The sequence below is a fragment of the Salvelinus fontinalis genome, chromosome 17, assembly GCF_029448725.1.
Source record: "Salvelinus fontinalis isolate EN_2023a chromosome 17, ASM2944872v1, whole genome shotgun sequence".
In the NCBI taxonomy this organism is placed as follows: Eukaryota; Metazoa; Chordata; class Actinopteri; order Salmoniformes; family Salmonidae; genus Salvelinus; species Salvelinus fontinalis.
The window spans coordinates 16,008,657-16,036,443 of record NC_074681.1 but is presented as its reverse complement, the minus strand read 5'-3'; the positions used below and the strand labels follow the sequence as shown (position 1 = coordinate 16,036,443).

Genomic DNA, 27,787 nt, shown 5'->3' with positions numbered 1-27,787 from the left:
ACATGCTTGCCCTCAGGTTGCCTTGACGGCACAACAACCACCACCATTTGAAGGTATTTGACACCTTCACTTGGAATTCCAGATTGGAATATTTAGGAAAGTCTGTTCCTCCTGTCACAATAATGATACTAACAACAAATGGGTTCAATGACAACGTTCCAATCCCACAAGCATGTACACAGTCACAGGGACACACCAGATGAACACAGGCCAAAAAACAAAAACATGTGCGCATGCTCTCTCTTTCTCTCTCTCACACACTCATGCATTCTCTCTATGAAGCAAGTAGTACTTGAGGCTAGTTTCACAGCAGTCCCTCAGCAGCAGCTCCGTATAGAAGATAAAAGAGGTTTACACATTTCCCCCAGCACGCACCTGTGTTTATAACTGTAGCGGGGAATTTTCCTATCAACCTACCGCTGACCCGGCCATACTTCCTGTTTCTCTGTCCTTGTTTCCTGTCCAGTGGCCTGATGGGTAACCTCTAGATAACACCACATTCCTCCCCTGGCTCAGCCAGCTGCTTCCACTGCATGGAGGTTTCTAATCAAGAGTTTAGTTTAGAACCCGGCCCAGCTGCTACAAGCTGTCCTTTGTTGTAGCGATGGACCCTCAGTACATGAAAACAACCTTCCTGTCTGTGCTCTGCCCAGACCAAAATGTGGAGAGTTCACTTAGCATGCGTTGATCATAAATAGAGGAAAGTTAGATTACTCACTAACCCGTGTGTGTGTTAAACATGTCTACAGTGTTTGTTAAGGACCATCTGTTTCTTCCTGTCCTGCTGCTCTGTTTCTCTGTCTTCTCCTTCATCTATTCTCCCTCTCTAATAAAATAGGGGTTTCATGATATCCTCACTTTAGAAATTAAACTAAAATTGTAAATCTGATTTAGTGGGCTAGTGTAAATTCTGATTTTTGTGTGTACAATGACGAGCTGCCAGTGTTACAAACTCTCAGTTGAACAAACCAAAGAGATCCCCCGCTGCCTGGCCTGCTATGCGAGACCACAACGACTTACCATTTTTGGACACTAACGCGTTCCGTTGGAAATCAAAGTACATTTCGCTAATCATCAAAGAGTGATTTCGTGGAAGATATCGACATAAATTGTGATCTTGGAGGTCAGGTAATGTATCGAGCAAGTTGTTAAAGTTTCGTGTCGGGTTGACCCTGTTTAAATCAAATGTTTAGCGAGTCGCTTTTTACACCATGAATTATCAAATGTAGCAGACTGAACCGAGACCGGAATTATATATAACAAATTGATTCAAAAAAATGTAAAAGCAACATTGTATCACTTCAACGATCACTCACGCATAGTGCAATGCTTTTAGTACTTTCACACTCTATCAACAGGAAAGCGACATGATCCCGTTGCTAGTGAATAGCTATCTATACTGTTTTATGCGTAGTACACTATTTCCAGGGTTGGGAAGTAACGAATTACATGTAATCCGTTACATGTAAAGGATTACAAAAACGGTAACTATAATCCGTTACGTTACCAGCAAAAATATTGTAATTGGGTTACAGATACTTTTGAAAAACGAGGATTACTTCGAGGATTACATTTAAATTCAGAAAGCATGTTTGCGAAAAAAAAATCTGACACTTCTCTGTTTTCCAATGACATTCAAAACACCATTGAAAAAAGGCGAAAATTTTAATTTGTTCCAGTTGAGCGAGTCTGACCAGAAGTCAGAGACTACTATGATGACACACCAAATGTGTTTGATGGATCGCGGGAAAAGAGCAGGAATAGGTTTTTGTAGGCTACAGTCCAAGTTATGTCTTCCAATGGTGCGACTGCTGTCGGCATCCAAAGATGATCCAACTTGAATAAACGCTTGCAGGGAAGGATGACAGCAGTGGTGTAGTCTACGGCGATACGGATGCCACTTATTATTGATATCTACACAGTGCATTGATGTGAATCCTGCTCGCTCATTTAGCTATTTGCGCCTTACGGATTATGGTTGTTGTGGATGGCTGTTCACAAATCTAAATGTGTATTTGAACCCAATAATGGTTCAATTCAAGAAGTTTAAGCTGCCTATCAATCATCGTTTTTGAAGCCAGTGGACAGACTGTGAAAAATGCGCTCATGCAACAGCTGCATAGTGGGGATCCCAGCCTATGGAATATAAATGGAGCTTTTATTGCTCAATCTAATTCATGCTGATAAACAAAAAACATAAGCCTAATGGACACGTGCTCGAACTCGCACACTTTTTATAGACTTAAGGGGCAATCTGTACTTTGCTACATCCAATTTTGGACTCATAAGTTATATATATATATATATACAGTACCAGTCAAAAGATTGGACACAACTACTCATTAAAGAGTTTTTCTTTGTTTTTACAATTTTCTACATTGTAGAATAATAGTGAAGCCATCAAGACTATGAAATAACGCATATGGAATCATGTAGTAACCAAAAAAGTGTTAACAAATCAAAATATATTTTAGATTCTTCAAAGTAGCCACCTTTTACCTTGATGACAGCTTTGAACACGCTTGGCATTCTCTCAACCAGCTTCACCTAGAATTCTTTTACAACAGTCTTGAAGGAATTCCCACATATGCAGAGTAGTTGTTGGCTGCATTTCCTTCATTCTGCGGTCCAACTCATCACAAACCATCGCAATTGGGTTGAGGTAAGGTGATTGTGGAAGCCAGGTCATCTGATGCAGCACTCCATCACTCTCCTTCTTGGTCAAATAGCCCTTACACAGCTTGGAGGTGTGTTTGGTCATTGTCCTGTTGAAAAACAACTGATAGTCCCACTAAGCGCAAACTAGATGGAATGGCATATCGCTGCAGAATGCTGTGGTAGCCATGCTGTTTAAGTGTGCAAGTCCTATTCTTGAAGATCAAGGGATATAACATTTATTGGGATGACTCGAATTCTGATAGACTTTGGTTTTTTAATGTAAAGATATAATTTAATCGTATTATTATATGTAGTAGAAAGCGATGGGTTAGAAGAAGCCTACATAACCAACCCATAAAGTAAAATTTAACGTCCATAAATGGCCAGCTATGTAAACTTTAACATTGATTTATCCTGCAATAGATGTCGTTCAATTGGTAACATACATTTTTGTCTTCTAATGCCTCTTAAGGGGAAAGTAATCTAAAAGTAACGGAATGTAATTAGATTACGTTACTGATTTTGGGTAATCCGAAAGTTACATTACTGATTACAATTTTGGACATGTAACTGTAACGGATTACATTTAGAAAGTAACATACCTTGACTATTTCTTATATATATTTTTTAGAGAAACACAATAGGTTTGTATGTTTTGATTTAATCTTTTAGACCATAACCTATATGCATGTCTAAAAACAGATCCCTAGACATGTCATAAAAACCTTCTTCACCAGTGATCTATTTTTAATGATTCCGCTCTCTCTGTCCTGCAGGTGTTTTACATGGCTGGGTCGGACTCTGTAGAGTGGTACTATGTGGGGGTGGACGTGGGGACAGCCAGTGTGAGGGCTGCTCTAGTCACCAGGGAGGGCCAAGTAAAGACCACTGCAGAGGAGATGGTCACCATCTGGAAACCTCACTCAGACCATTATGTCCAGTCATCCACTGACATTTGGGCTAAGTGCTGTAGCACAGTCCGGGTAGGTGTTAGAGACTGTGTTCAGGTGTGACTAAAGTGCTCTGCAAAGTAATGTATTCTCTTGGAATTTCTTTGATTATTGGCGTAGATTAGTATGATGTCTAACTCTAAGACCTTTTTGAATACTTTTTGCAGTTTTGCAATGTTTTCTCATATTTAGCAGCAATACAAAACATAAACATCAACATGTAACCAACACCATATTCCTATGACAGAAAGTGACCCAGGGAGTGCAGAGGAATCAGGTCAGAGGGGTAGGTTTTGATGCCACCTGTTCCCTAGTGGTCCTGGACCAGAACTTTCAGCCTGTAGCTGTCAACCAGGATGGTGAGTGAGAGAATTATTAAAAATAGATAGAATACTCTAACACTGTTGAATGCTCACAGTGTTATTGAGTCCAACGTTTCAACTACGTATTTGTCAAAATGTCTCCTCCCCTCTCTGTTACCCTGTGTGTAGGTGAGGCTGAGAGGAACGTGGTGATGTGGATGGACCATCGCGCTGCAGAGCAGGCTGCACGCATCACCAGCACTGGCCATAGGGTCCTGAGCAGGGTGGGAGGGGTAATGTCACCGGAGATGCAGCCCCCCAAGCTGCTCTGGCTGAAAGAGGTTAGAGGTCACCCACTATAAGTCAACAGACAGTTTTATTGTTGGACACCGCTGATTGGCTAGTGCTGAGGTTTATTGCCCTGTTTTTATGTAATTTCCCCCCTACCCATAATTCTTTGGTCAGAACCTGAGAGCGACATGCTGGAGGGACGCTGCCCACTTTCTGGACCTCCCTGACTTCCTGTCCTGGAAAGCCACAGCTTCTCTGGCCAGGTAAGCTTTAGAACAGAAGGAGAGAGGGGTAGGAGGGGTTTATGTGTGTGCGTGTTTGTGTATCTTGACCAGTCCCAGTGTGTGTATCAGACAGATTCTCCCTTATCCTTCAGGTCCTTATGTACTGTGGTCTGTAAGTGGACCTATTGCCCCACAGAAAAATGGGACACCAGCTTCTGGACAGCCATTGGTTTGGAGGACTTACTGGAAAACGACCATTCCAAAATAGGTGAGCAGAGTGAACCGGTTTTCAACATCAAGGGAGTTTTCCTGGATAAATTAAAGATAAATAAGAAATACCAAACTCAGCACTGGTTGGTTTTGGTTTCTCAATGGGAGTACCTACCTGTGGTTGTTCTCTGCAGCCAATGTGTGTTTCTCCACACCCACCTAGGCAGTGTGACCTGCTGTCCAGGGAGCCCAGTGGGAGAAGGCCTTACCCAAGAAGCTGCAGCCGAACTGGGGCTGGACACGGGCACCGCAGTGGGAGCCTCCCTCATCGATGCCCACGCTGGAGGCCTAGGTAGACACTCATTCCAAGGGCCTCCTGTTTTTTTATTTGTAGTCACAAAATAGTTTTTGCGAATACCACTGGTGCTTCATATAGCCGCTAACAATTTATAGATGAGAATATAATAAAAATATAGATTACAACTGAAGATGTTTTTATGAGCAGCTCAGTTTGTTTGAGTTTATTATCATCACCTGGATGAGTCACCTAACCAGACCATGGTCATCTGGTTTCGTTTAGGCAGTTAAACTGCTCATGAACTTCGACTTTTGACTCCTGCTGGGACCTCTGCTGATTACAATTGCATGGGGTCAAACGTGAAAGTTTAAAGCACTCCGTGCTGTTCTAAACTTTTGTACATGTCAGACATGTACATGCACTCTGCTCCTTCACCTCTGTGTGCCTCCTCTTCCCCACCTCCTCCAACATTTAAAACTAGAACCAGCTTGGCAAACATTATCCCAGCAGTAAATGTCAACACTATATTCCACCATGGAGGTTACAGACCCACTTCAAAGAGTGAAGATACTGATTTAACAATCCTCCATTTTGTGGCCCAGTTCTCCCCATTGACTATTATAAAACCCATGTTTTGGAATCATAAAGGATGTTTTATTCTGCTTGTCAAACCAATGTGTTCTTAGTGATAAAAAGAGAATAAGTAGAAGCCTTGTGCACAGCTTCCAACGGGCAGGTTATGGCAGGAACAACTTAGAATCATTTTTTTATTTTATTTTTATACATGTGTTTTGGGTATTCTCAGTGAACTTTGCAAAAGGTCAAAACGTAGTGGAAATGTCAAGTAGGCAGGGGAATGAGAAATACATTTTTTCCACAACATACTGTACTTGACAGAAATGTAATTGTACAAATGTTCTTGGTACATGACCTACCCACATTTTTAACCATGTAAATAATGAGAATATGGTGTGTTTTGTGGTTCCAGGTGTGATTGGTGCAGACGTGAGGGGGTTCTCCCTGCCCTGTGAGGACCAGCCAATCACGTCACGCATGGCCATGATCTGTGGAACATCTTCCTGTCACATGGCGGTGAGTTGGTTAGACTTAAACAGCTCTTGTTGTCATATAATATAATATGTGCCACTTAGCAAATTTGATCTAAAGTGACTTACAGAACATTGACAGTGACAGACATATTAAGTATGTGGGGCCCATGCAGGAATCCAACCAACAACCCAGGTTGCATCTTAGCCAAGTATGTTTATCTAGCATGGCGAATAGTATTGCAATGCCATTCGTCAGTAGTCCTTCCTGGTGACTAATCATGAGGGGTAGACCCTGACCTGCTGCAACCTCTTGAATCCTTCAGCTGGAGTCTAGTGTCATGAGCTTTAACATCTAGCTCTAGTAGGGGGAGGTGAGGGGGCCTGATGCTGTGTTGAAGCCTCTATGTGTTATTCTGTCCCCATGTGTTCAGATCAGCCAGGGGCCCCTGTTTGTACCGGGTGTGTGGGGACCGTATCTGTCCGGCATGGTGCCTGAGTTGTGGCTCAACGAGGGAGGACAGAGTGCTACTGGAAGACTGGTCAGTTCAGCTCTGCTCCCCTGGGTTCTACTCTACTAGACCAAGCCTATTCAACTACTGGTCTATGGCCCTGCAGAACTGCTGCTTTTTCTTCTCTACCCAGTAGTTAATTGATCAATTCATGTCACCGATTGGCCCAAGAACCCATACACCTGGTGTCTCAGTCTCCTGCTCAGAAGGAGAGAAAGAAAACCAGCTTTGCCTCAACCCTGTAATTGTGACTTTGTCCATGTGTGAACTGTGACCTGAAGTAATCTGCTACATATGCATTATACACTGAGAACTGTCTGACACAGTAAGCCTCGATGACTAGGGTTGCTCAAACCAGATCCACAAAACCATAATGTATCTTTTTTTCTCCTACCTCAGATTGACCATGTGGTGAAAGGTCATGTAGCCTACCCCCAGCTACAGGAGCAGGCGGTGAAAGGGTCAGCTATTTACAGCAAAATCATATCCATTGAAACAACAACATACATTTCACATGGAATAGTACAGAATACACACTTAATATGAACCGCATACTCTATCCAGATATGTAGGCCCAGAATGATCAGAATCCATATGAACACACTAACCTACTAAGAGCACAGTGTAACTGTCTGTTATCACCTGTCCTGGCATGTCAATTGACAAACTTCTTGGGCAATGGGAAAACCAGTTTTTCTCGCTCGTAAACATTTTTACATTTTTGTGCCGTCTTCTGTTGTGAGAAAATTATTGATTTACTATTGAAGTCAATTACTTGATACACTTTACAAAATAAATTCCCAATGAGAAACCACCTTTCTACACAAAGAACTGTCAATCAGCAACATAATACAAAGTAGGTTTCAAAAAGTGTAACATATCACCTATATTTCCCTGCAGTGGGGAGCATATCTACAGTTACCTGAACAGACACCTGTCCTCCATGGCTAAAGACCTGGGGGCTCCCGTAGAGCTGCTGGCCTCCAGCCTCCACGTCTGGCCAGACTTTCATGGCAACCGCTCCCCCCTGGCAGACCCCACTCTGAGGGGCGCGGTGAGGAGAGACCACCTCTGGCTAAGGGCTCTGATATACTGCTCCCAGATCTGTTTATGCTATCTTGCCTAGTCTTATCATCATTGGGCAAGGACAATGAAAATAGGAGTTGGCAACACATACACACTTTCACACACATCATATGCTGCCACTACTCTAGTCTTTATTTTTACTATTATTATTATCTATTCTGATGCCTAGTCACCCTGCCTTTTATGTACATATTTACCTCAAATACCCGGAACCCCTACACATTGATCTGGTACTGGTAATACCTGGAACCCCTACACATTGATCTGGTACTGGTAATACCTGGAACCCCTACACATTGATCTGGTACTGGTAATACCTGGAACCCCTACACATTGATCTGGTACTGGTAATACCTGGAACCCCTACACATTGATCTGGTACTGGTAATACCTGGAACCCCTACACATTGATCTGGTACTGGTAATACCTGGAACCCCTACACATTGATCTGGTACTGGTAATACCTGGAACCCCTACACATTGATCTGGTACTGGTAATACCTGGAACCCCTACACATTGATCTGGTACTGGTAATACCTGTATATAGATAGCTTCATTCTTGTGAAAAAAAATTGTATAATATTTTTTTTTAAACTGCGTCGTTGGGAAGGGCTTGTAAGCAAGTATTTCACGGTAAAGACTACACCCGTTGACAAATACTTTTTATTTCATTGGTATTTGATTTGAAGACAGCACAAACCGATCTGGGACCAGGCTAGGGCTCTGACCCTCTGAGCTCAGAAATCATTCAGAAACAAATGTCATCACACGATATAAAAGCCAATGAAGGCTTTTAAGCCAAAGTGTCAAAATGACAGACCTGTATGACTTTGCTTATAAATGATTTGTGAAGCATCTATTTAGATCTTATGAATCCTTTATGAATGCCCAACAAAGCTTTTCTAAGTGGTACTGAAGGTGCTCTGTGTGTGTATAGGTGGTTGGGCTGCCATTGTCCCAGACCCTGGATGACCTGGCCCTGCTTTACCTTGCTACTGTACAGGCACTGGCTGTGAGTTTCACAACTAATAATCCATAGCGCTTTTCTGAAACCCCAAAAAGCTTGAATACTACAATTTAATATAAACATGTCACACATTACTTGAAATATGTACCTAGATTATCCTATCCTAAATGATTGTGTGTGGTTATGATAGCCAGAGGAGTACGTCCTCCCTGTAAGTTGTAAAAGGGGCTTTATAAACTAATTAGATTAATTGATTGGTTTTATATCGCAACAATCCCCCCCTGCCTCTCTCCTTTCAGCTGGGCACCCAGCATATCCTAGAGGCCATGACACAGGCAGGACATGACATCACAACCCTCTTCCTGTGTGGGGGGTTGAGTAAGAATCCTCTTTATGTGCAGATTCACGCCAATGCCACAGGTGGGTGATGGAGGGTGATCTAGTTTGTGTCCAGCAGCTGTAAAACGTGTGAAACGGGAAGTTGTACCTAACCTGAACTTGAGAAACACACCCCATGAAAACTGACCTAGATTATTTCAGTTGAGCTTCTGAATGATTATTTAGAAATGTATATTTCTCATTATGAAGAGAGTGAGTTAAACACCCCTATTAATTCCTTATTAGTAAAATATCTTGAGAGAGTGCTTATAAAGGGATGTAACAATACTGCGTGTTGTCTCCTCAGGGTTGCCCTTGGTGCTTCCTGCCCAGACAGAGGCTGTGTTGGTGGGAGCAGCAGTCCTAGGTGCCTGTGCTTCCCATGATTATAGCTCCATACTGGTGAGTGCAGAACACACACATACACAATAAACACAGCAGTAGAATATTTAGTTCAACATCATAGCAGCTCATTCCTGACTCCATACTACCATCTACTGGAGAGAAACTAAGGTAAAGGAGAAATGCATAGATTCCCTTGCTGTGTCTCAAGGAGGAGACTTGTGCAAAGTCTGGTGAGATGACATGGAGGTGGCTAGATAGCTATCTAAAGAGAGGGCTCTGGGGGTGTTGCTCTGTGGCATTCAGCAGCATACCTCTGAACACCGGGTAGTGGCCCACCCATTATTGTTTGGACTGGGTCGCACCTTTGGAGTCATAACTGCTCATGCAGTTGTTGCTGTCTGAGGATTTGAGCTAGGGATGACGGACTAGGGATGACAGGGCAGTGTGAACTATAGAGCTTATACAGAAGGATAACTATAAGGCCAGGAAAGGAGAATTGTACTGCCTATGTACTGTATGTCACAAACTTCATAGACAGTTGAGCCTTCCCTTTTCAAACCAGGTCATGGGCTGTTCTCGACCTCAGCTCTCCAGATCAAAACTCAATGTGTATGATTTATTGATCACTGCTTGGTTTATGAATGCATGTTTTAGGAGGCGATGGAGAAAATGGCCAAAGTGGGAAAAGTTGTTCAGCCTGACCACGAGCTCTGGAGGTGAGAAGAGAGACTGGCCTGCATCAGTGTTGGGTTTCATTGGTAAAACATCTGTGGGTTGTGCTGGAGGCATGTGCTGGGTGCAATGATGAATTAACATTAATGTTGGAAACATCACTACTGATATATGAAAGTATATTTTTTATCAGGTCAGTTTATAATTTTGTTCTAATGATGTCATTCTAATAATGTTTTTATAATGTTCTAGTATCTGACTAGAGGAACTGTGTTCTCTCTCTTAGCTTTTACAGGAAGAAGCACTCTGTGTTCCTGCGCCTCCATGTCCACCAGAGGGAGTACATGGCCCTTATGAATGACTGACTGAGAACCAAGAGGTGCCACTGTCTAACCTGTTGAAATAGCAGACAGTAATCCCAACACCGAGGTTGGATTACACTGAATGCAATATCAAGTAGAGACTGTGGATACGACTATGATATCAGACACCCCAAATGAGTTTGATTCCAAAAATCAGCTGGACCCAGATACCCAATATACCTATTAGGAGAAAAGAGTCTGAACTCGAACGTGATTTATCAAATGCAAAATGGTGGTAACACTATCCATCTTGTGTTGACGCATGGGGGAAGATGTAGGAAATGAATGCAATTTTCCAGTTTTTAAGATGTGAAGTCCTGGCCTGAAAATCTAATATGACCTACAGTACCATCCACAGGACACTGAAGAGTTCAAAAGGCACTGACAGAAAGTCAGCCTGTGAAAAGCAATAAAACAGTCATCTTGAAATATTATGCAAGTTTATAAGAATTTGAAATTGTGCCCAATGTCACTTTTTCACACCTAGGCCTATTTGCTATCAATAATCCCTATCTCATGTCCTCTCTTTGATCTCTCTATCAGAAACATTATTTCTCTGATCTCCTCTTATCACATCTCATCTCTAACCTCTCTGTCTCCTGCTGTCCAAATTGGCCGTAGAGGAATGTGTTGTTCCCTGTGCTGTACAGGATCAAAGACCATAATCTCCTCTGTTGCCCTGGTGACACAGAGGAATGCTCAAATCCCACACAGCTGAGTTAACAGGACTGGTTCACGTCCAGACCCAATGGCAGAACATCCTGCACCAACCAGACCTGTATTTGATTTATTTCTGTCCAGCTATGTCACATATAGTCTCTCGTGGCGGTGGGCTGAGACTTATTTTAGCAAATTCAGGGTTAGCCCCAACCGGGACTCGAACCCAACACCTTAGCCGTTACACCATGAGATCTGATCCTCCGTACAAGGTTGGTAGGTGTCGGGTTACGGTTGCTTTATTGACTGCAATAAGTAACACTGAAGTGAAACTAAAGGCTGTGTTGCTGTTGAAGGCATTTTATTAATCGTTTCACTATTAGAAGTAAGGCAGCACACCTGTCCAAAGTATTTAATACATCTTAAACCTGACAACTGCACATTCAACTCAATAAATTGAGTTGTCAGCTATGTGTCTTTGAACATGCGAGTACTACAACAAATGCAACATGAACACGTCCTGACACCATATTATCAGCAAAATGCTACCAGTCAATCTGTGATATGATCAGCACTCCACCATCGTAAGGAGAATGGCAATCCCTTTCATTGTCCTCATCATCTCCCTCTGTGGTTGTATGGGAGGCTGTGTGACTATAGGTGTGATCCTCTGCTGCCCCTCATGGCTGAGGTGTGTAGCGCAGGTACTTCCTTTCTGAAGGTAGCTCTTTGGTGTAGACCCCTGCAGGGAACATGGCTGCTGCCTCCTCCTCAGGGATGTTTGGAGGAACCATCACGCGCTCACCAGGCTAGACAGAGAGAGGGAATGAGAAGGGGAGTTAGCAGAGAAAATAGAAATGGGCATAAGTGGCATGCCAATTGATATTGGACTGACAATAGATGCTAAGTGTTTGGAGAACAATAAAAAATAGTTGTGTGATGAATGATGATGTTAACTGATTGTCTATTGGGTAACTCAAGCTTCCATTTATATTTGACTGATAATACTTCCTGAAGGATGCTGCAAATTCTACTGTCAGGCTATAGAGCTTGACAGGGATTGGCTGACTGACCTGCCAATCAGCAGGGGTGGCCACCCGGTTCTTTGCTGTGAGCTGCAGGGAGTCGACCACTCTCAGGATCTCATCAAAGTTACGCCCCGTTGTGGCAGGGTAGAGCAGGGACAGCTTCAGCTTCTTGTCTTGGCCAATCACAAAAACCTGAGACATAAAAACATGTCACACTGTTTGAGAGAAAGTGTGTGTGTGACAGAGTGAGAGAGTGTAGCAGATAAGGGCTGTGTTCACGAACAGGCAGCCATCATGCAGTGATATCACCCTCACTGATTCATATAAAAAGATTACATCATGCAGCAAGGGGCTGAGGTAGTGAGTGTTTTTGCCAGACGGGGTGGTAGGGCTTGGGGGGAGGGGTAGTTAACTCATACTAGCCAGTGAAGGTAGGCTGTTTGCATCAGCATGAATAAGTAATGTTTATGGAAAATAGAGCACCAGAAAGAGGACGATCTCATGGTGGGCAATGACTTACCGGAAACTGAGAAACGGTAGAGAGAGATACTGACAGGAAGAAAGCGAGAGAAAATGTGGCTGAGAGTGTGTGTCTTTTGTTTGTCTGTACCTGTGTAGGTGTGTGTGCATGCATGTTTTGACACTCACACAGCGGGCAGTGAGGGGCATGCCGTCCTTGTCCTTCTCATCTGGGTCCAGCATGCCCAGGGCCACTGCCAGCTCCCTCTGATTGTCTGCTATGATGGGGAAGGGGAACGCACAGCCAGACTCCTCATCGTTGTAGGCCAAGATGTCCTACAGGACCACAGCACAGCCGTCCATTACTAAACACTGGTCATTGTTTTACACACTCAAAACTTGGTGTCCCAAATGGCACCCTATTCCCTTTTGACCTGGTCAAAAGTAGTGCATTATAAAGGGAATAGGGTGCCATTTGGGAACAGCCTATACCTTGGTCCAGCCACGGTGATCCTCCAGACTGTCAATGGACAGGGCGATCATCTTCACGTTGCGCCTGCTGAACTCGCCGCTGAGTTTGGCTGCTCGGGCCAGCTCTGTGGTGCAGACAGGGGTGTAGTCACGGGGGTGGGAGAACAGGATACCCCAGCTACAGAGAGAGGTGGGGAGTGATGGACAGAGGGAGAGAGAGGAAGATACAGAGAGATGGAGAGATTAGTAGGGGCCTAGCATAGGAATGTCAGCCTTTCTGTCTCCCTGCTCCTGTGTTTCTGTTTTAGTGGAGCAGCTAAGCTGTAAAATATGACTCAATCGTTCACTTTGTGATAAACGCACCACATTTGGTACAGAGGTAGATTTAGGTACCTTGTAAAGATTTAGATATGGAGTCACCACATATTTGCGTCCTGAGGGACGTGGCAGCCCTTTCTCAAAATGGCCCTCGACTGTAACACTATGTTACAATTCAGAAGTACTGCTTTGACGAAAAGGCAACAAATTAGTCACGGTGCTAGATTTATTGACTCTGAAAAGATTAAGATATGGAGCCACCACATATTTGGCCCCTGGGAGCCATGGCAGGTATCTTACAAAATGGCCACTGTTGGTAACACAATATTGTGGTTACTAAGTCATTTTTGTTGATGTTGATAAACACCAAATTTGGCAGTTCAATTTATATATCCTGAAAATATTTAGATAGGGAGCCATCACTGTTAGAGGTCCCTTCACTGTTAGAGGTCCCTTAGGGAGCAGTAAGGACACATTTACCCGATGCTGCCTCAGTCACCACCAGAAGTCCATGGCATACCCAACTGTGGCATAGCCTTTACTTTGTTGAAATAGCAGAACATATTCAAATGCAAGTAGAAAAACTAGTGGGTCATACTTCTGATCATGAAATTGGTTGAAATAAATATATTACAGCTTGAGAGATTTGTTTTCCACAGCAATTGTGAACTATTCCAACTGAATGGTTGGGGATATTTTCCCAGGTACAGCTGAAGTTAGTGTATTTGCTCCTTGCATTGCAAAGTAGCTTTAGTAGCCATTTTCTCAGGAACCCAACGTCTTAACCAGTAGACCAAAATAATATTCTGTTCTGGACCGAAGCTGATTGTCGCAGGCAGGGCTACCTCATCTATAGAGCGTTCTAACTCACCTCCGATACACAGTCTCAGAAATATTATTTTTCCTACAAAAGATAACTGCTGTATTTCCCTATGTACTCATTATATTGTACTGTGTTAAACATTTTAAACCGATTCAGGCCAATAAGTATAGGCCATGACTTTTACAAAAGTCAAAGAAGTATAAGCCATGACTTTTATACAGTGCATTTGGAAAGTATTCAGACGACTTCTCTTTTTCCACATTTTGTTATGTTACAGCCTTTTTCTAAAATTGACTAAATAAATTTCCCCCCTCATCAATCTACACACAATACTGCATAATGACAAAGCGAAAACATTTTTGGGGAAATATTTTCACATTTATTAAAAATACAAAACAGAAATAGCTTATTTACATACACTACCGTTCAAAATTTTGGGGTCACTTAGATATGTCCTTGGTTTTGAAAGAAAAGCACATTTTTTGTCCATTAAAATAACATCAAATTGATCAGAAATACAGTGTAGACATTGTTAATGTTGTATATGACTATTGTAGCTGGAAATGGCTGGTTTTTATGGAATATCTACATAGGCGTACAGAGGCCCAATATCAGCAACCATCACTCCTGTGTTCCAATGGCACGTTGTGCTAGCTAATCTAAGTTTATCATTTTAAAAGACTAATTGATCATTAGAAAACCCTTTTGCAATTATGTTACCACAGCAGAAAACTGTTGTCCTGATTTAAGAAGCAATAAAACTGGCCTTCTTTAGACTAGTTGAGTATCTGGAGCATCAGCATTTGTGGGTTCGATTACAGACACAAAATGTTCAGAAACAAAGACCTTTCTTCTGAAACTTGTTAGTCTATTCTTGTTCTGAGAAATGAAGGCTATTCCATGCGAGAAATTGCCAAGAAACTGAAGATCTCGTACAATGCTGTGTACTACTCCCTTCACAGAACAGTGCAAACTGTCTCTAAGCAGCATAGAAAGAGGAGTGGGAGGCCCCGGTGCACAACTGAGCAAGAGGACAAGTACATTAGAATGTCTAGTTTGAGAAACAGACTCCTCACAAGTCCTCAACTGGCAGCTTCCTTAAATAGTACCCGCAAAACACCAGTCTCAACGTCAACAATGAAGAGGCTGGGATGATGGCCTTTGGAACCACCAAGAGTCTTCCTAGAGCTGGCCGTCCGGCCAAACTGAGCAATCGGGGGAGAAGGGCCTGGGTCAGAGAGGTGACCAAGAACCTGATTGTCTGTATGACAGCGCTCAAGAGTTCCTCTGTGGAAATGGGAGAATCTTCCAGAAGGACAACCATCTCTGCAGCACTCCACCAATCAGGCCTTTATGGTAGAGTGGCCAGACGGAAGCCACTCCTCATTAAAAGAAACATGACAGCCTGCTCAGAGTTGCCTAAAGGACTATCAGACCATGAGAAACAAGATTCTCTGGTCTGATGAAACCAAGATTGAACTTTTTGGCCTGAATGCAAAGCATCTGGAGGATGGTGGTGGCAGAATCATGCTATGGGAATGTTTTGCAGCTGCAGGGACCGGGAGACTAGTCAGGATTGAGGGAAAGATATACGGAGCAAAGTACAGAGAGATCCTTGATGAAAACCTGCCCCAGAGGGCGCAGGACCTCAGACTGGGGCGAAGGTTCACCTCCCAACAGGACAAAAACCCTAAGCACACAGCCAAGACAACGCAGGAGTCTCTGAATGTCCTAGAGTGGCCCAGACAGAGCCTGGACTTCAACCCGATTGAACATCTCTGGAGAGACCTGAATATAAACTATAACTATAAATCCAAATAACTTCACAGATCTTCATTGTAAAGGGTTTAAACACTGTTTCCCATGCTTGTTCAATGAACCATAAACAATTAATGAACATGCCCCTGTGGAACGGTCGTTAAGACACTAACAGCTTACAGACGGTAGGCAATTAAGGTCACAGTTATGAAAACTTAGGACACTAAAGAAGCCTTTCTACTGACTCTGAAAAACACCAAAAGAAAGATGCCCAGGGACCCTGCTCATCTGCGTGAACGTGCCTTAGGCATGCTGCAAGGAGGCATGAGGACTACATATGTGGCCAGGGCAATAAATTGCAATGTCCGTACTGTGAGACGCCTAAGACAACGCTACAGGGAGACAGGATGGACAGCTGATCGTCCTCGCAGTGGCAGACCACGTGTAACAACACCTGCACAGGATTGGTACATCCGAACATCACACCTGCGGGACAGGTACAGGATGGCAACGACAACTGCACAGGATCGGTACATCCAGTACACAGGTACAGGATGGCAACAACAACTGCCCGAGTTACACCAGGAAAGCACAATCCCTCCATCAGTGCTCAGACTGTCTGCAATAGGCTGAGAGAGGCTGGACTGAGGGCTTGTAGGCCTGTTGTAAGGCAGGTCCTCACCAGACATCACCGGCAACAAGGTCGCCTATGGGCACAAACCCACCGTCGCTGGACCAGATAGGACTGGCAAAAAGTGCTCTTCACTGACGAGTCACGGTTTTGTCTCACTAGGAGTGATGGTCGGATTTGCGTTTATCGTCGAAGGAATGAGCGTTACACTAAGACCTGTACTCTGGAGCGGGATCGATTTGGAGGTGGAGGGTCCGTCATGGTCTGGGGCGGTGTGTCACAGCATCATCGGACTGAGCTTGTTGTCATTGCAGGCAATCTCAATGCTGTGCGTTACAGGGAAGACATCCTCCTCCCTCATGTGGTACCCTTCCTGCAGGCTCATCCTGACATGGACCTCCAGCATGACAATGCCACCAGACATACTGCTCTTTCTGTGAATGATTTCCTGCAAGAAAGGAATGTCAGTGTTCTGCAATGGCCAGCGAAGAGCCCGGATCTCAATCCCATTGAGCACGTCTGGGACCTGTTGGATCGGAGGGTGAGGGCTAGGGCCATTCCCCCCAGAAATGTCCGGGAACTTGCAGGTGCCTTGGTGGAAGAGTGGGGTAACATCTCACATCAAGAAATGGCAAATCTGGTGCAGTCCATGAGGAGGAGATGCACTGCAGTACTTAATGCAGCTGGTGGCCACACCAGATACTGACTGTTAGTTTTTTGACCCCCACTTTGTTCAGGGACACATTATTTCATTTCTGTTAGTCACATGTCTATGAAACTTGTTCAGTTTATGTCTCAGTTGTTGAATCTTGTTATGTTCATACAAATATTTACACATGTTAAGTTTGCTGAAAATAAACGCAGTTGACCGCGAGAGGACGTTTATTTTTTTGCCGAGTTTAGTTGTGCAGCGACGCTCTCCATCCAACCTGACAGGGCTTGAGAGGATCTGCAGAGAAGAATGGAAGAAACTCCCCAATTACAGGTGTGCCAAGCTTGTAGCGTCATACCCAAGAATAATCGAGACTGTAATCGCTGCCAAAGGTGCTACAACAAAGTACTGAGTAAAGGATCTGAATACTTCAGTAAATGTGATATTTCAGTTTATTTTTATACATTTGCAAAAATGTCTAATAACCTGCTTTTGCTTTGTCATTATGGGGTATTGTGTGTAGATTGATGAGGGGGGAAAAAACGATTTAATCCATTTTAGAATAAGGCTGTAAAGTAACAAAATGTGGAAAAAGTAAAGTGGTCTGAATACTTTCTGAATGCACTGTAGATTAAACGTTTGTGAAATAGTGGGTCAGTCTGTAGTAATTTAGCAAAATGGCTGCCACAGCTCCCAGGGGCCAAATCTGTGGTGACTCCATATCTAAATCTTTGCAGGGTCCATAAATCTAGCTCTGTGGCAAATTTGGTGCCTTTACCTCAAACAGTCCTTCTGAATTGTAAACTCATGTTACAGTCGTGGGGCATTTTGTAAGATGGCAACCACAGCCCCAAGGGCCAAATCTGGGGTGGCTCCATATCTAAATCTTTTCAAGGTACCTAAATCTACCTCTGTACCAAATATGGTGCTTTTATCACAAAGTGAACGATTGAGTCAAATTTTACAGCTTAGCCGCTCCACTAAAACAGAAACACAGGAGCAGCGGGGCAGAAAGGCTGACATTCCTATGCTAGGCCCCTACTAATCTCTCCATATCTTCCTCTGTCCATCACATTTTCAGGGTACATAAATCTGCATTTCTGCCAAATGTGGTGCTTTTATCAAAAAGTTAACGATTTATCAGCTTAACCACCCTACTATTTTGGTGCTGTACTCAAAACACTTCCATTCTATGCATCAGTACACGCCTGGCCCTGGCTGCTTGTTGAGACAATTGTAAAATACTGGATTTTTAATACAGTTTGTCTTTGCATTGCATACATTATTTGAGCACTATTGTTTTTTTAGGGTAAGAAATAATGAAATGTTTAATAGATCAGGGTAAGAAATAATGAAATGTTTAATACAATTTAATAAAACATGTTGATATTAAACCCGATTATGCCAAGCAGCCTAAAGATTTATTTGATCATGAAAAGAACCAAGAATAAAAATATAGGCGGCCTTAAGTGTGCCCACAGAGATCTTGTCTTGTTGCAGCAACTGACATTTCAGTGTTGTCAGCGTTTTCATTGAGTGGGTTTAGAGAACAAATGATTTGAGCTGCAAGCAAGCAGTTTTTTTCTGACGTCTCAACCTAGTTAGACTGACACAACCAACTGGCCTAGATCAAATAAAACCACAGACCATGAGTAAAGATACATGTCTAAATATTATTCAAATAGGGGGAGAATAGCTGTTTATTATTATATCTACGAAAAAAATAGATGCCAACGCATCCTCGCTATACCCAATAACGTTAGGTATCAGATTAAAATTCACACCAACAGTTTGAAAGTACAGTAGGACATGACAGCTATCAGTATAATCAACCTTACGACCTTTGCCAAACTATACTAAACCTTTATTTTTACAAGTGAATGATTCAGGGCTAATGTCTTTAGAAACAGGTGCCTTATTGAATGCAAATGATATAGTGAAATCGAAAAGAGAACATCAATTATATAACGGAAAACAAGAATCTCAGGTAGTATCTTCCAAAATGCCAACACGTGATTTCAATCGATGGCATATTTAATGACATATCAGCCTTTAAAATTACTTACGAGTCACCCAAAAAATCGTGGAATTTAATTTTGCCGTTAGTGGTTTCGGCCTCAAAATTAGGAAACTCATCTCCTAGCAGTAGTCCTGGCATGGTCGCAATGAAGACCCGCGCGCTCCAGTAGCAGCATACTGATGACAGCAGGTTCAAATCGTCTAACCCGGAACAGGTTTTAACCACTTATAATTATCATTTTTCAAGTGTCAAATGTTATTTTTTTCACTTGTCCAGTGTTCGTTTATAGGTGATAAAAATACAAAAACTATTTATAAAAAGCGTTTACAGGTGACTTGGACGCGTTATTATTTTTCACTTGCTTTTTTCAAGTGTCAATAGTACATTTTACACGTGTTCTTTACACCTGTCCAGTCCGCATTTACAGGTGATTAGAACGCTTGTTATGGTCATTTTTTCGCATGTTCTATATACCTATCCAGTGTGCTTTTACAGATGATTAGAACGCTCTAGCCCAGAGTCTCACTCCAGAGACTGGGTGGGCCGAGCCCCGGGGACATACTAGTTATTAGCCAGCAACCTGTGGCTCTCCAAGCGGCTAGAGGTGTGCGTCTTTGAGGACTCCTCCCGTGGCAGAATTCTGCACCTGGTGAGGCTGGTGATCACTGGCCAATCCGTGCCCTGGTTCATCAGCACCTTGTACTGTTCACGCCGCAGTGAAACCAACCCTTTAAAGCTGCATTAGGTTAATGGTGTGGACAATGTCACACAGAGCTGCATAATTGGCAAACAGTTAATCAATTCACGAAAGTGTCTGATATTACATTCATATCCGCCAATTCATTTTGCGTTCTATGGTAGGCAAAGAGCAGTATCCCTTTTAATCGTGGCTCCATCATCGAGACGGTCTGTAGTAGCTGGCATGGCGGTGGGCCTTTGCCAAATACCAGGGCCCATGGAAAGTTCCCTGCCTTTAACCTGCTGACAGTGTCACCTCTGCAGAGCCAAAGGAAATACAGAAGCGTCTGTTCACGATTATAACGGTATCAATGCGTTTACATAGCACTGCATTTGGGTTGTTGATTAAAGTTATTAAGGGTTTGTCATATTTTCCTAGTGGAAGAGTTCCCAGGATGGGCAATTGATGGCCTTCTATCAATTGCTTGTTAACACTCTTTAGAACCTTGTATGGGCCAATATTTGACCATGACACTTGAAACATCCTGTTGACTGAACAACTCTTCCTTGCTCACTGTTTCTCTCTTCCCCCTCCCCTTATCATCAGCTCTACTCCTGGACCTGGGTCTGGTCCGGATTGGGAAATACTTTGTTCCACTGTCAGAGGTCTCCCGCCCAGAACCGCTCCAACATGTTCTTTACCTTCTTCGTGGACTATTTCATCAAATGAGACTTAATTTCAACCAGTAGAGAATGTGAAATGCTTTATTGAAAGAAGTTAATTATCCAAATGTTATAAATACATAATACATGCATTATAAATATAATTGTAATATTATAAATACAAGTTCAATCTGTACTTCAATGCAGATCTGTTGTGCATTATAAAAACAGGAGGAAAGAGGTAGCGAGAGAGCTGTAAAAGACAAAGGGAAAGAGGTAAGAACAGAGGAGCAGGGAAGACAGTATACGATTAATGAATCACAGTGCTACCCTAATAATCTCTCGGTACATCACAATAACATAGTGTCTCATAACCATCAGGCCGACTGGAAGCCCAAAGCTGGTTATCTTAAGAGCAGGTGAGGTGGTGATGGGACCGGGTGGTTAGCATTCTCTCACATCAAAACATACATGCAGACAAGAGACAGGAGGTAGCATGTTTAAGCCTTTAAAAAAAATATATATATATATTCTAACAGTCATCCTAATCATTGGGAGGGAAAATGCAAAACTGACCTTGGATCATTAACTCTGGGACTACTACATCTCTATCTGTATTTCAATGTAAAGCATCTCTTTAATAATACTTCCTGTTGACTCGACCAAGTGACCTCTCACCTCTGATCATGCTCTATGTAGCCAGTTCAGATGCTGATATAACCTAGAGTACTTAGGGAGAAATGGATGAAGTGAAGGAGAGACTGTTAGAGAGAATAAGGTAGTTAAAGAGACAGTGTTCAACAGGACTGTGTGTGTGGCCTCACCTGGTGTCCACACTAAATGGCTGCAGAGTAATGTATGCTGGAAAAACATGCAGACTTACGAGGACAAACAATATAGCGCAGTTAAAGAAATAATGAAGCGTCTTACTATTCTCCATGGTTGGCCCTCTTGCCTATTCTTTGAATGTGGAAGGAGCCACAGTTATACACCTGAGCCTGCTTACTGCACAACCCATGAATCAGATTGATACATAAGTGTGTATGTGTCGGTTATAGGGCGTCTAATTGTTCTACATGTTTTCAATATGGGAGACGTAAAATAGCCCGTTTTGTTTTCGTACAGACATCACACCCTCACCTGAGAAGTAGAAATTAAAGGGAGAAACTGGGAATTGAATAACTGCAGTTGACATAGCTAAGTAAATCGAAGAATACTCTTATTGCAATGTGGATGGCTCTTAAAATAGCCTTTGTTTGTTCATAGTGTAGTCTATGGTGTTGCCAGGGAACAGCACACTCTTCGAAGAAGTAGGAGGTGAAGATCTCTCGCCTCTTGCTGCGTTGTTGGACCTCATCCTTGAAACATCCTGAAGAGCAGCAGACTTCTCCTATGGCGGCGAGTTGCAGATCCCCTCCTGGTCCTCTTGTCCATTATGTTATGCAGGACACAGGTAGCCTTCACACACCTGAATTCCCCCAGGAGGCAGTCCCAGATGGCCCTGGTCACCCAACCTTGCAGTGCCCTACATGGTAACTATGTAACGGATGTGAAATGGCTAGCTAGTTAGCTGGTACGCGCTAATAGCGTTTCAATCGGTTATGTCACTTGCTCTGAGACTTGAAGTAGGGTTTCCCCTTGCTCTGCAAGGGCCGTGGCCTTTGTGGAGCGATGGGTAACGATGCTTCGTGGGCGACCGTTGTTGATGTGTGCAGAGGGTCCCTGGTTCGCGCCCGTTGTCGGGCGAGGGGACGGTCTAAAGTTATACTGTTACATGGATGCTGTTGACCCGGATCACTGGTTGCTGCGGAAAAGGAGGAGGTCGAAAGGGGGGTGAGTGTAACGGATGTGAAATGGCTAGCTAGTTAGCGGGTACGCGCTAATAGCGTTTCAATCGGTTACGTCACTTGCTCTGAGACTTGAAGTAGGGTTTCCCCTTGCTCTGCAAGGGCCGCGGCTTTTGTAGAGCGATGGGTAACGACGCTTCGTGGGTGTCAGTTGTTGATGTGTGCAGAGGGTCCCTGGTTCGCGCCGGGCGAGGGGACGGTCTAAAGTTATACTGTTACATGTAGGCAATCGTTTTGAAATAATGTCCATGTTACAAGGTATCTGTAGGAATATGGAAGATAATGTCATTATTAGACTTTCACATCACCAGGTCATTGTGGATTACTAAAGTATAATATCCCTCATAACAAATCATGATAACATTGGATAGATAGATGCATGTGTAGCATGTGACAATAGCAGGATCATATCAAGGATAGCATCACAAATGAATAAATAAATACCACTTGAAGCTTGAGGAGTTGATCATTTGAGTTAGCTGTGTAGTGCTAAGGCTGAAACAGAAATGTGCACCCCTTTGTGTTCCCAGGACCAGGACTGAGAACCACTGCTCGTCATTGGGACCTCTTCATCTGCAGACAGGCTTCTGTATCTGAGCACAGAAAACCTCACAAGAAACAGACTTCATTATACTAAAATTAGACTGCACTGAATATTATGTTACTATTATCACTGTCCTCACTCATTGGGACTGGAACTACAAAAGTCCATACCCTATCCAGAATTGCCTAATCTCTCACGTTGACAGTTGGAGCTGCTATCCTTTCACCCTTCTCCATGGCTGCTAGCTACCTACCTACCTACCAATGCATTTGGAGTGTTTTTTTTACAGTGATAAATACATCAAGATAGCTAGCTAATACGAAGTTAGGTAACGTTAGCGGGTGATATTTAATTCACTTAGATATCTATACGTTGGCTAGATAGCTAACGTTAGCTAGCTAGATTAGTAGCTAATTTGAGTTAGCCTGCACTGTAGCTAGTTAGCTAATAATACATGTTTGTTTTTACATTTTCGTATTGTAACGTTATTTACTTAACTTACTTGAATAGGTTATCCCAGCCATGTGGACGATTGGAAACAGGGAATAAACGTTTATTTGTCACCAGAGAGTTTTAGAGCATCTTAAAATGTACCTGTGAATAAATTCATGAAAAGGAGAATGTATTAAAGTATTTACCCATTTAATAACCAAACCTTCATACAAACTTGCTATGATGAATTCTTGACGCAAAATCGAACATGCTGCCTGCCATATGCTTCCAGCACACTCACAAGCGAGCTACTCTGAGCGGCCTAAACCGCACGTATCCATTTACAGTGTGCTAGTGTAGTCAAGCCGTTAGCCATCTGGCCATGCCACGCTGGCTGCCATGTGTGCCCACTTCCTGCTGGCCCAGCTGGTGGTGACGCCCCCCCCCCTCGCCACAATTTTCTCCTTATATATTTTTGTTGTGGTACGCAATGCATTTACAGTTTTTCGATCTGTTCTACGAATTGCCAAGTGGCATTCGGTTACAGTGTATGAAAATGTAAAGCCTAATAGTGCATTTTGTCACCGATTCTATGGAGCGGTATATTTATTTTTCTGTATATTTACTTTACATAGCCCCATAGCTATTGTCGTTTGAAAATATACATATTTTTTGATGGGTTTGCAAGAATTAACGATATATTGTTTTAATTGTGTGTCACAGTTTCTACTGGTAAGTGACAGACAGTGTTAGACACTGACACAGTCAAGACGTTGCCAACCTATGACTTTCACACTGAAATAGGATAAAACGAAGGGAAGTATCGAACAACAAAGTTTATTTCAGAGAGGAAGTGAAATTCTTTTGTTAAAACAGTGAGAATGAGACATAAAAATTCATGCATGGTTCCTGGTTAAGAGACCCATTCCATATACAGTGTGGTATTGCCCTATTGTCGTGTATGTTTCTGTCTGTGTGGGGGTGAAATGGTACCATACCCACCCCAAGCAAAGTTTCCATTAGTGTGCACAGCAGCTGCTGCCGAGTGTCATTATTAGTCTCCTTTCAGTGTTGCCACACACACACGGTGGTAACACCCTAGCAATACCTACCCTCACCTGCCCACCCATACCAACATTCTGTAGAACCTGCTGCTGCCGAGTGTCATTATTAGTCTCCTTACAGTGTTGCCACACACACACGGTGGTAACACCCTAGCAATACCTACCCTCACCTGCCCACCCATACCAACATTCTGTAGAACCCCCCCCCCCCCCCCCCCTCAACAGAAATGTCCCTAGGGGTTAACAGTTTACATAACACTTGGTTCAAGCCATTATGGAGGTCAGAATTAGAGACTAGCTAGCTCGGTCCAAATGCTCCGGTTGCTATGTTGATGAAGTGGCAATGTGTTGATGAAGCACATCGATTCCAGGCTAGGTTGATGAAGTAATCAGCACCTAAACTATAGACCTACGGACTATTCTATAGGCACATAGCTGTTAGCCTGGAATCCACACTGAATATGGCTCAATGTAGATTCCAGGCTACATAGCGAATTTCTTAGAACTCATTGAAATAATACTAGACATGTCAACTACTGGCCAGCAGATGGCACCACATGACCGATTAAAAACAAACCTGCATCGTCTCCTGAAATGCTTTGCTCTTTGTGTACTGTGGCTTATTCTGTAGTTCACTGTGCATGTTAAGGCTTTGGGTGGCTTTTTCAACATGCAGTTATATCCTCAAGTTTTAGAATTGGATGTGTGGTCATGAAAATCCTCAGTGCAAATTGTTCAAATGTAATTGAATTTTTTTAATTTATTTTGTATTGAACCTTTATTTAACTAAGCAAGCCAGTTAAGAACAAATTCTTATTTACAATGACGGCTTACCCAAAACGTAAAAGGCCTCCTGCGGGGATGGGGGCCTGGGATTAAAATAAATAAATAAATGCAAAAGAAATATAGGACAAAACACACATCACAACAACAGAGACAACACAACACTACATAAAGAGAGACCTAAGACAACAACATAGCAAGGCAGCAACACATGACAACACAACATGGTAGCAGCACAAAACATGGTACAAACATTGAGCACAGACAACAGCACAAAGGGCAAGAAGGTAGAGACAACAATACATCCCACAAAGCAGCCACAACTGTCAGTAAGAGTGTCCATGATTGAGCCTTTGAATGAAGAGATTGAGATAAAACTGTCCAGTTTGAGTGTTTGTTGCAGCTCATTCCAGTCGCTAGCTGCAGCGAACTGAATAGAGGAGCGACACAGGGATGTGTGTGCTTTGGGGACCTTTAACAGAATGTGACTGGGTGTTGTATGTGGAGGATCAGGGCTGCAGTAGATATCTCAGATAGGGGGGAGTGAGGCCTAAGAGGGTTTTATAAATAAGCATCAACCAGTGGGTCTTGCGACAGGTATACAGTGATAAGGAGTATAGAGTGCAGTGATGTGTCCTATAAGGACCATTGATGGCAAATCTGATGGCCGAATGGTAAAGAAAATCTAGCCGCTTGAGAGCACCCTTACCTGCCGATCTATAAATTATGTTACCGTAATCTAGCATGGGTAGGATGGTCATCTGAACCAGGGTTAGTTTGGCAGCTGGGGTGAAAGAGGAGCGATTACGATAAAGGAAACCAAGTCTAGATTTAACTTTAGCCTGCAGCTTTGATGTGTGCTGAGAGAAGGACAGTGCACCGTCTAGCCATACTCCCAAGTACTTGTATGAGGTGACTACCTCAAGCTCTAAACCCTCAGAGGAACTAAAAACACCTGTGGGAAGTGGGGCATTCTTCTTACCAAACCACATGACCTTTGTTTTGGAGGTATTCAGAACAAGGTTAAGGGTAGAGAAAGCTTGTTGGACACTAAGAAAGCTTTGTTGTAGAGCATTTAACACAAAATCCAGGGAGGGCACAGCTGAGTATAAGACTGTATCATCTGCATATAAATGGATGAGAGAGCTTCCTACTGTCTGAGCTGTGTTGTTGATGTAAATTGAGAAGTGCGTGTATACTCCCTTGGTGACAGGCAGTGGCTGAGACAGAAGATTTTCTGACTTTATACACTGCACTCTTTGAGAGAGGTAGTTAGCAAACCAGCCCAAAGACCCATCAGAGACACCAATAATCCTTACCCGGCCCACAATAATGGAATGGTCTACCGTATCAAAAGCTTTGGCCAAGTCAATAAAAATAGCAGCACAATATTGCTTAGAACCAAGGGCAATGGTGACATCATTGAGGACCTTTAAGGTTGCAGTGACACATCCATAACCTGAGCGGAAACCAGATTGCATACCCAAAAGAATACTATAGACATCAAGAAGGCCACTTTTGATTAACAGGGAAAAATAGAAATAGGTCTATAACAGTTAGGATCAGCTTGATGATCTCCCCCTTTAAATAAAGGACGAACCCGTGGCTGCCTTCAAAGCAATGGGAACCTCCCCAGAGAGGAGAGACAGGTTAAAAGGTTGGAGATGGGCTTGGCGATGATAGGGGCAGCAACCTTAAAGAAGACAGTCTAAACCATCTGACCCAGATGGGTTTTTGGGGTCAAGTCACTAAGTCACCTCAGACTTAGTGACTGCCTGCAGGGAGAAACTTTGTAGCGGGGCAGGGGAAAAAGAGGGAGAAGCATCGGGGATAGTCACATTAGAAGGGGTGAGAGATGAGGAAATATTGGATGGGCGAGGAGGCATGGCTGAGTCAAATAGGAATCCTGACTAAATGAAGTGGTGATTAAAGAGCTCAGCCATGTGCTCCTTGTCAGTAACAACCACATCATCAACTTTAAGGGACATGGGCAGCTGTGAGGGTTTTTTCTCCAGGTCTTTAACCTTTTTCCAGAACTTCTTGGGGTTAGACCCACAGAGAGAGAACTGCTCTTTAAAGTAACTAACTTTGGCCTTCCGGATTGCCTGAGTGCACTTATTTCTCATTTGCCTAAACAATAGCCAGTCAGCATGAGTATGTGTCACGATCGTCTTGAGGTGAAAGAGAGGACCAAGGCGCAGCGTGATACGAATACATCTTCCTTTTTATTGAGAGAAGATGAACACGAAACGAAACACTTTTACAAACTAACAAAAACAACAAAGAAGCTACAAAACAAAAGTGCAGACACACGCTACTAACGTTTAGACATAGACAATTACCCACAACCTGTCTACTGCCTATGGCTGCCTTAAATATGGCTCCCAATCAGAGACAACGATAGACAGCTGTCTCTGATTGAGAACCACTCAGGCAACCATAGACATACCTAGACACCTACACTGAACACAACCCCATAAACTCTACCAAAACCCCCTAGACACTACAAACACCCTCGACTAGACAAAAACACACAAACATCCCATGTCACACCCTGGCCTAACTAAAATAATAAAGAAAACAAAGATAACTAAGGCCAGGGCGTGACAGTATGCGTGTGCTGAGCCTTTCGCCAAATGGAATTCTTGAGGTGGAG

At 43.1% G+C, this 27,787-nt stretch overlaps 2 protein-coding genes across 3 annotated transcripts; one reads left to right on the top strand and one right to left on the bottom strand.

Annotated features, from left to right (window-relative positions):
* The first annotated feature begins 989 nt into the window (after window positions 1–989).
* On the top strand, window positions 990–11,904 carry fggy (FGGY carbohydrate kinase domain containing). 2 transcript variants are annotated; one of them, XM_055866321.1, is made up of 16 exons: window positions 992–1,128; window positions 3,435–3,641; window positions 3,856–3,967; window positions 4,100–4,251; window positions 4,376–4,464; window positions 4,578–4,693; window positions 4,859–4,987; window positions 5,922–6,025; window positions 6,414–6,521; window positions 6,891–6,952; window positions 7,392–7,545; window positions 8,517–8,591; window positions 8,846–8,966; window positions 9,232–9,326; window positions 9,924–9,985; window positions 10,228–10,737. In XM_055866321.1, exons 2-16 carry the CDS (start codon window positions 3,444–3,446, stop codon window positions 10,304–10,306), a joined length of 1,656 nt encoding a protein of 551 aa, XP_055722296.1. In that variant the 5' UTR covers window positions 992–1,128; window positions 3,435–3,443; the 3' UTR covers window positions 10,307–10,737. The 2 variants fall into 2 exon arrangements, with proteins under 2 accessions (XP_055722297.1, XP_055722296.1); XM_055866322.1 differs by lacking the exon at window positions 8,517–8,591 and having other exon boundaries at window positions 990–1,128; window positions 10,228–11,904.
* LOC129813788 (peroxiredoxin-6-like) lies at window positions 11,305–19,321 on the bottom strand. The gene is made up of 5 exons (XM_055866323.1): window positions 19,167–19,321; window positions 12,940–13,096; window positions 12,637–12,783; window positions 12,034–12,180; window positions 11,305–11,769 (listed from the first exon to the last, which is right to left on the bottom strand). The coding sequence occupies exons 1-5, from the start codon at window positions 19,256–19,258 to the stop codon at window positions 11,641–11,643; spliced, it is 672 nt and encodes a 223-aa protein (XP_055722298.1). The 5' UTR covers window positions 19,259–19,321; the 3' UTR covers window positions 11,305–11,640.
* Between the last annotated feature and the right edge of the window lie 8,466 nt (window positions 19,322–27,787).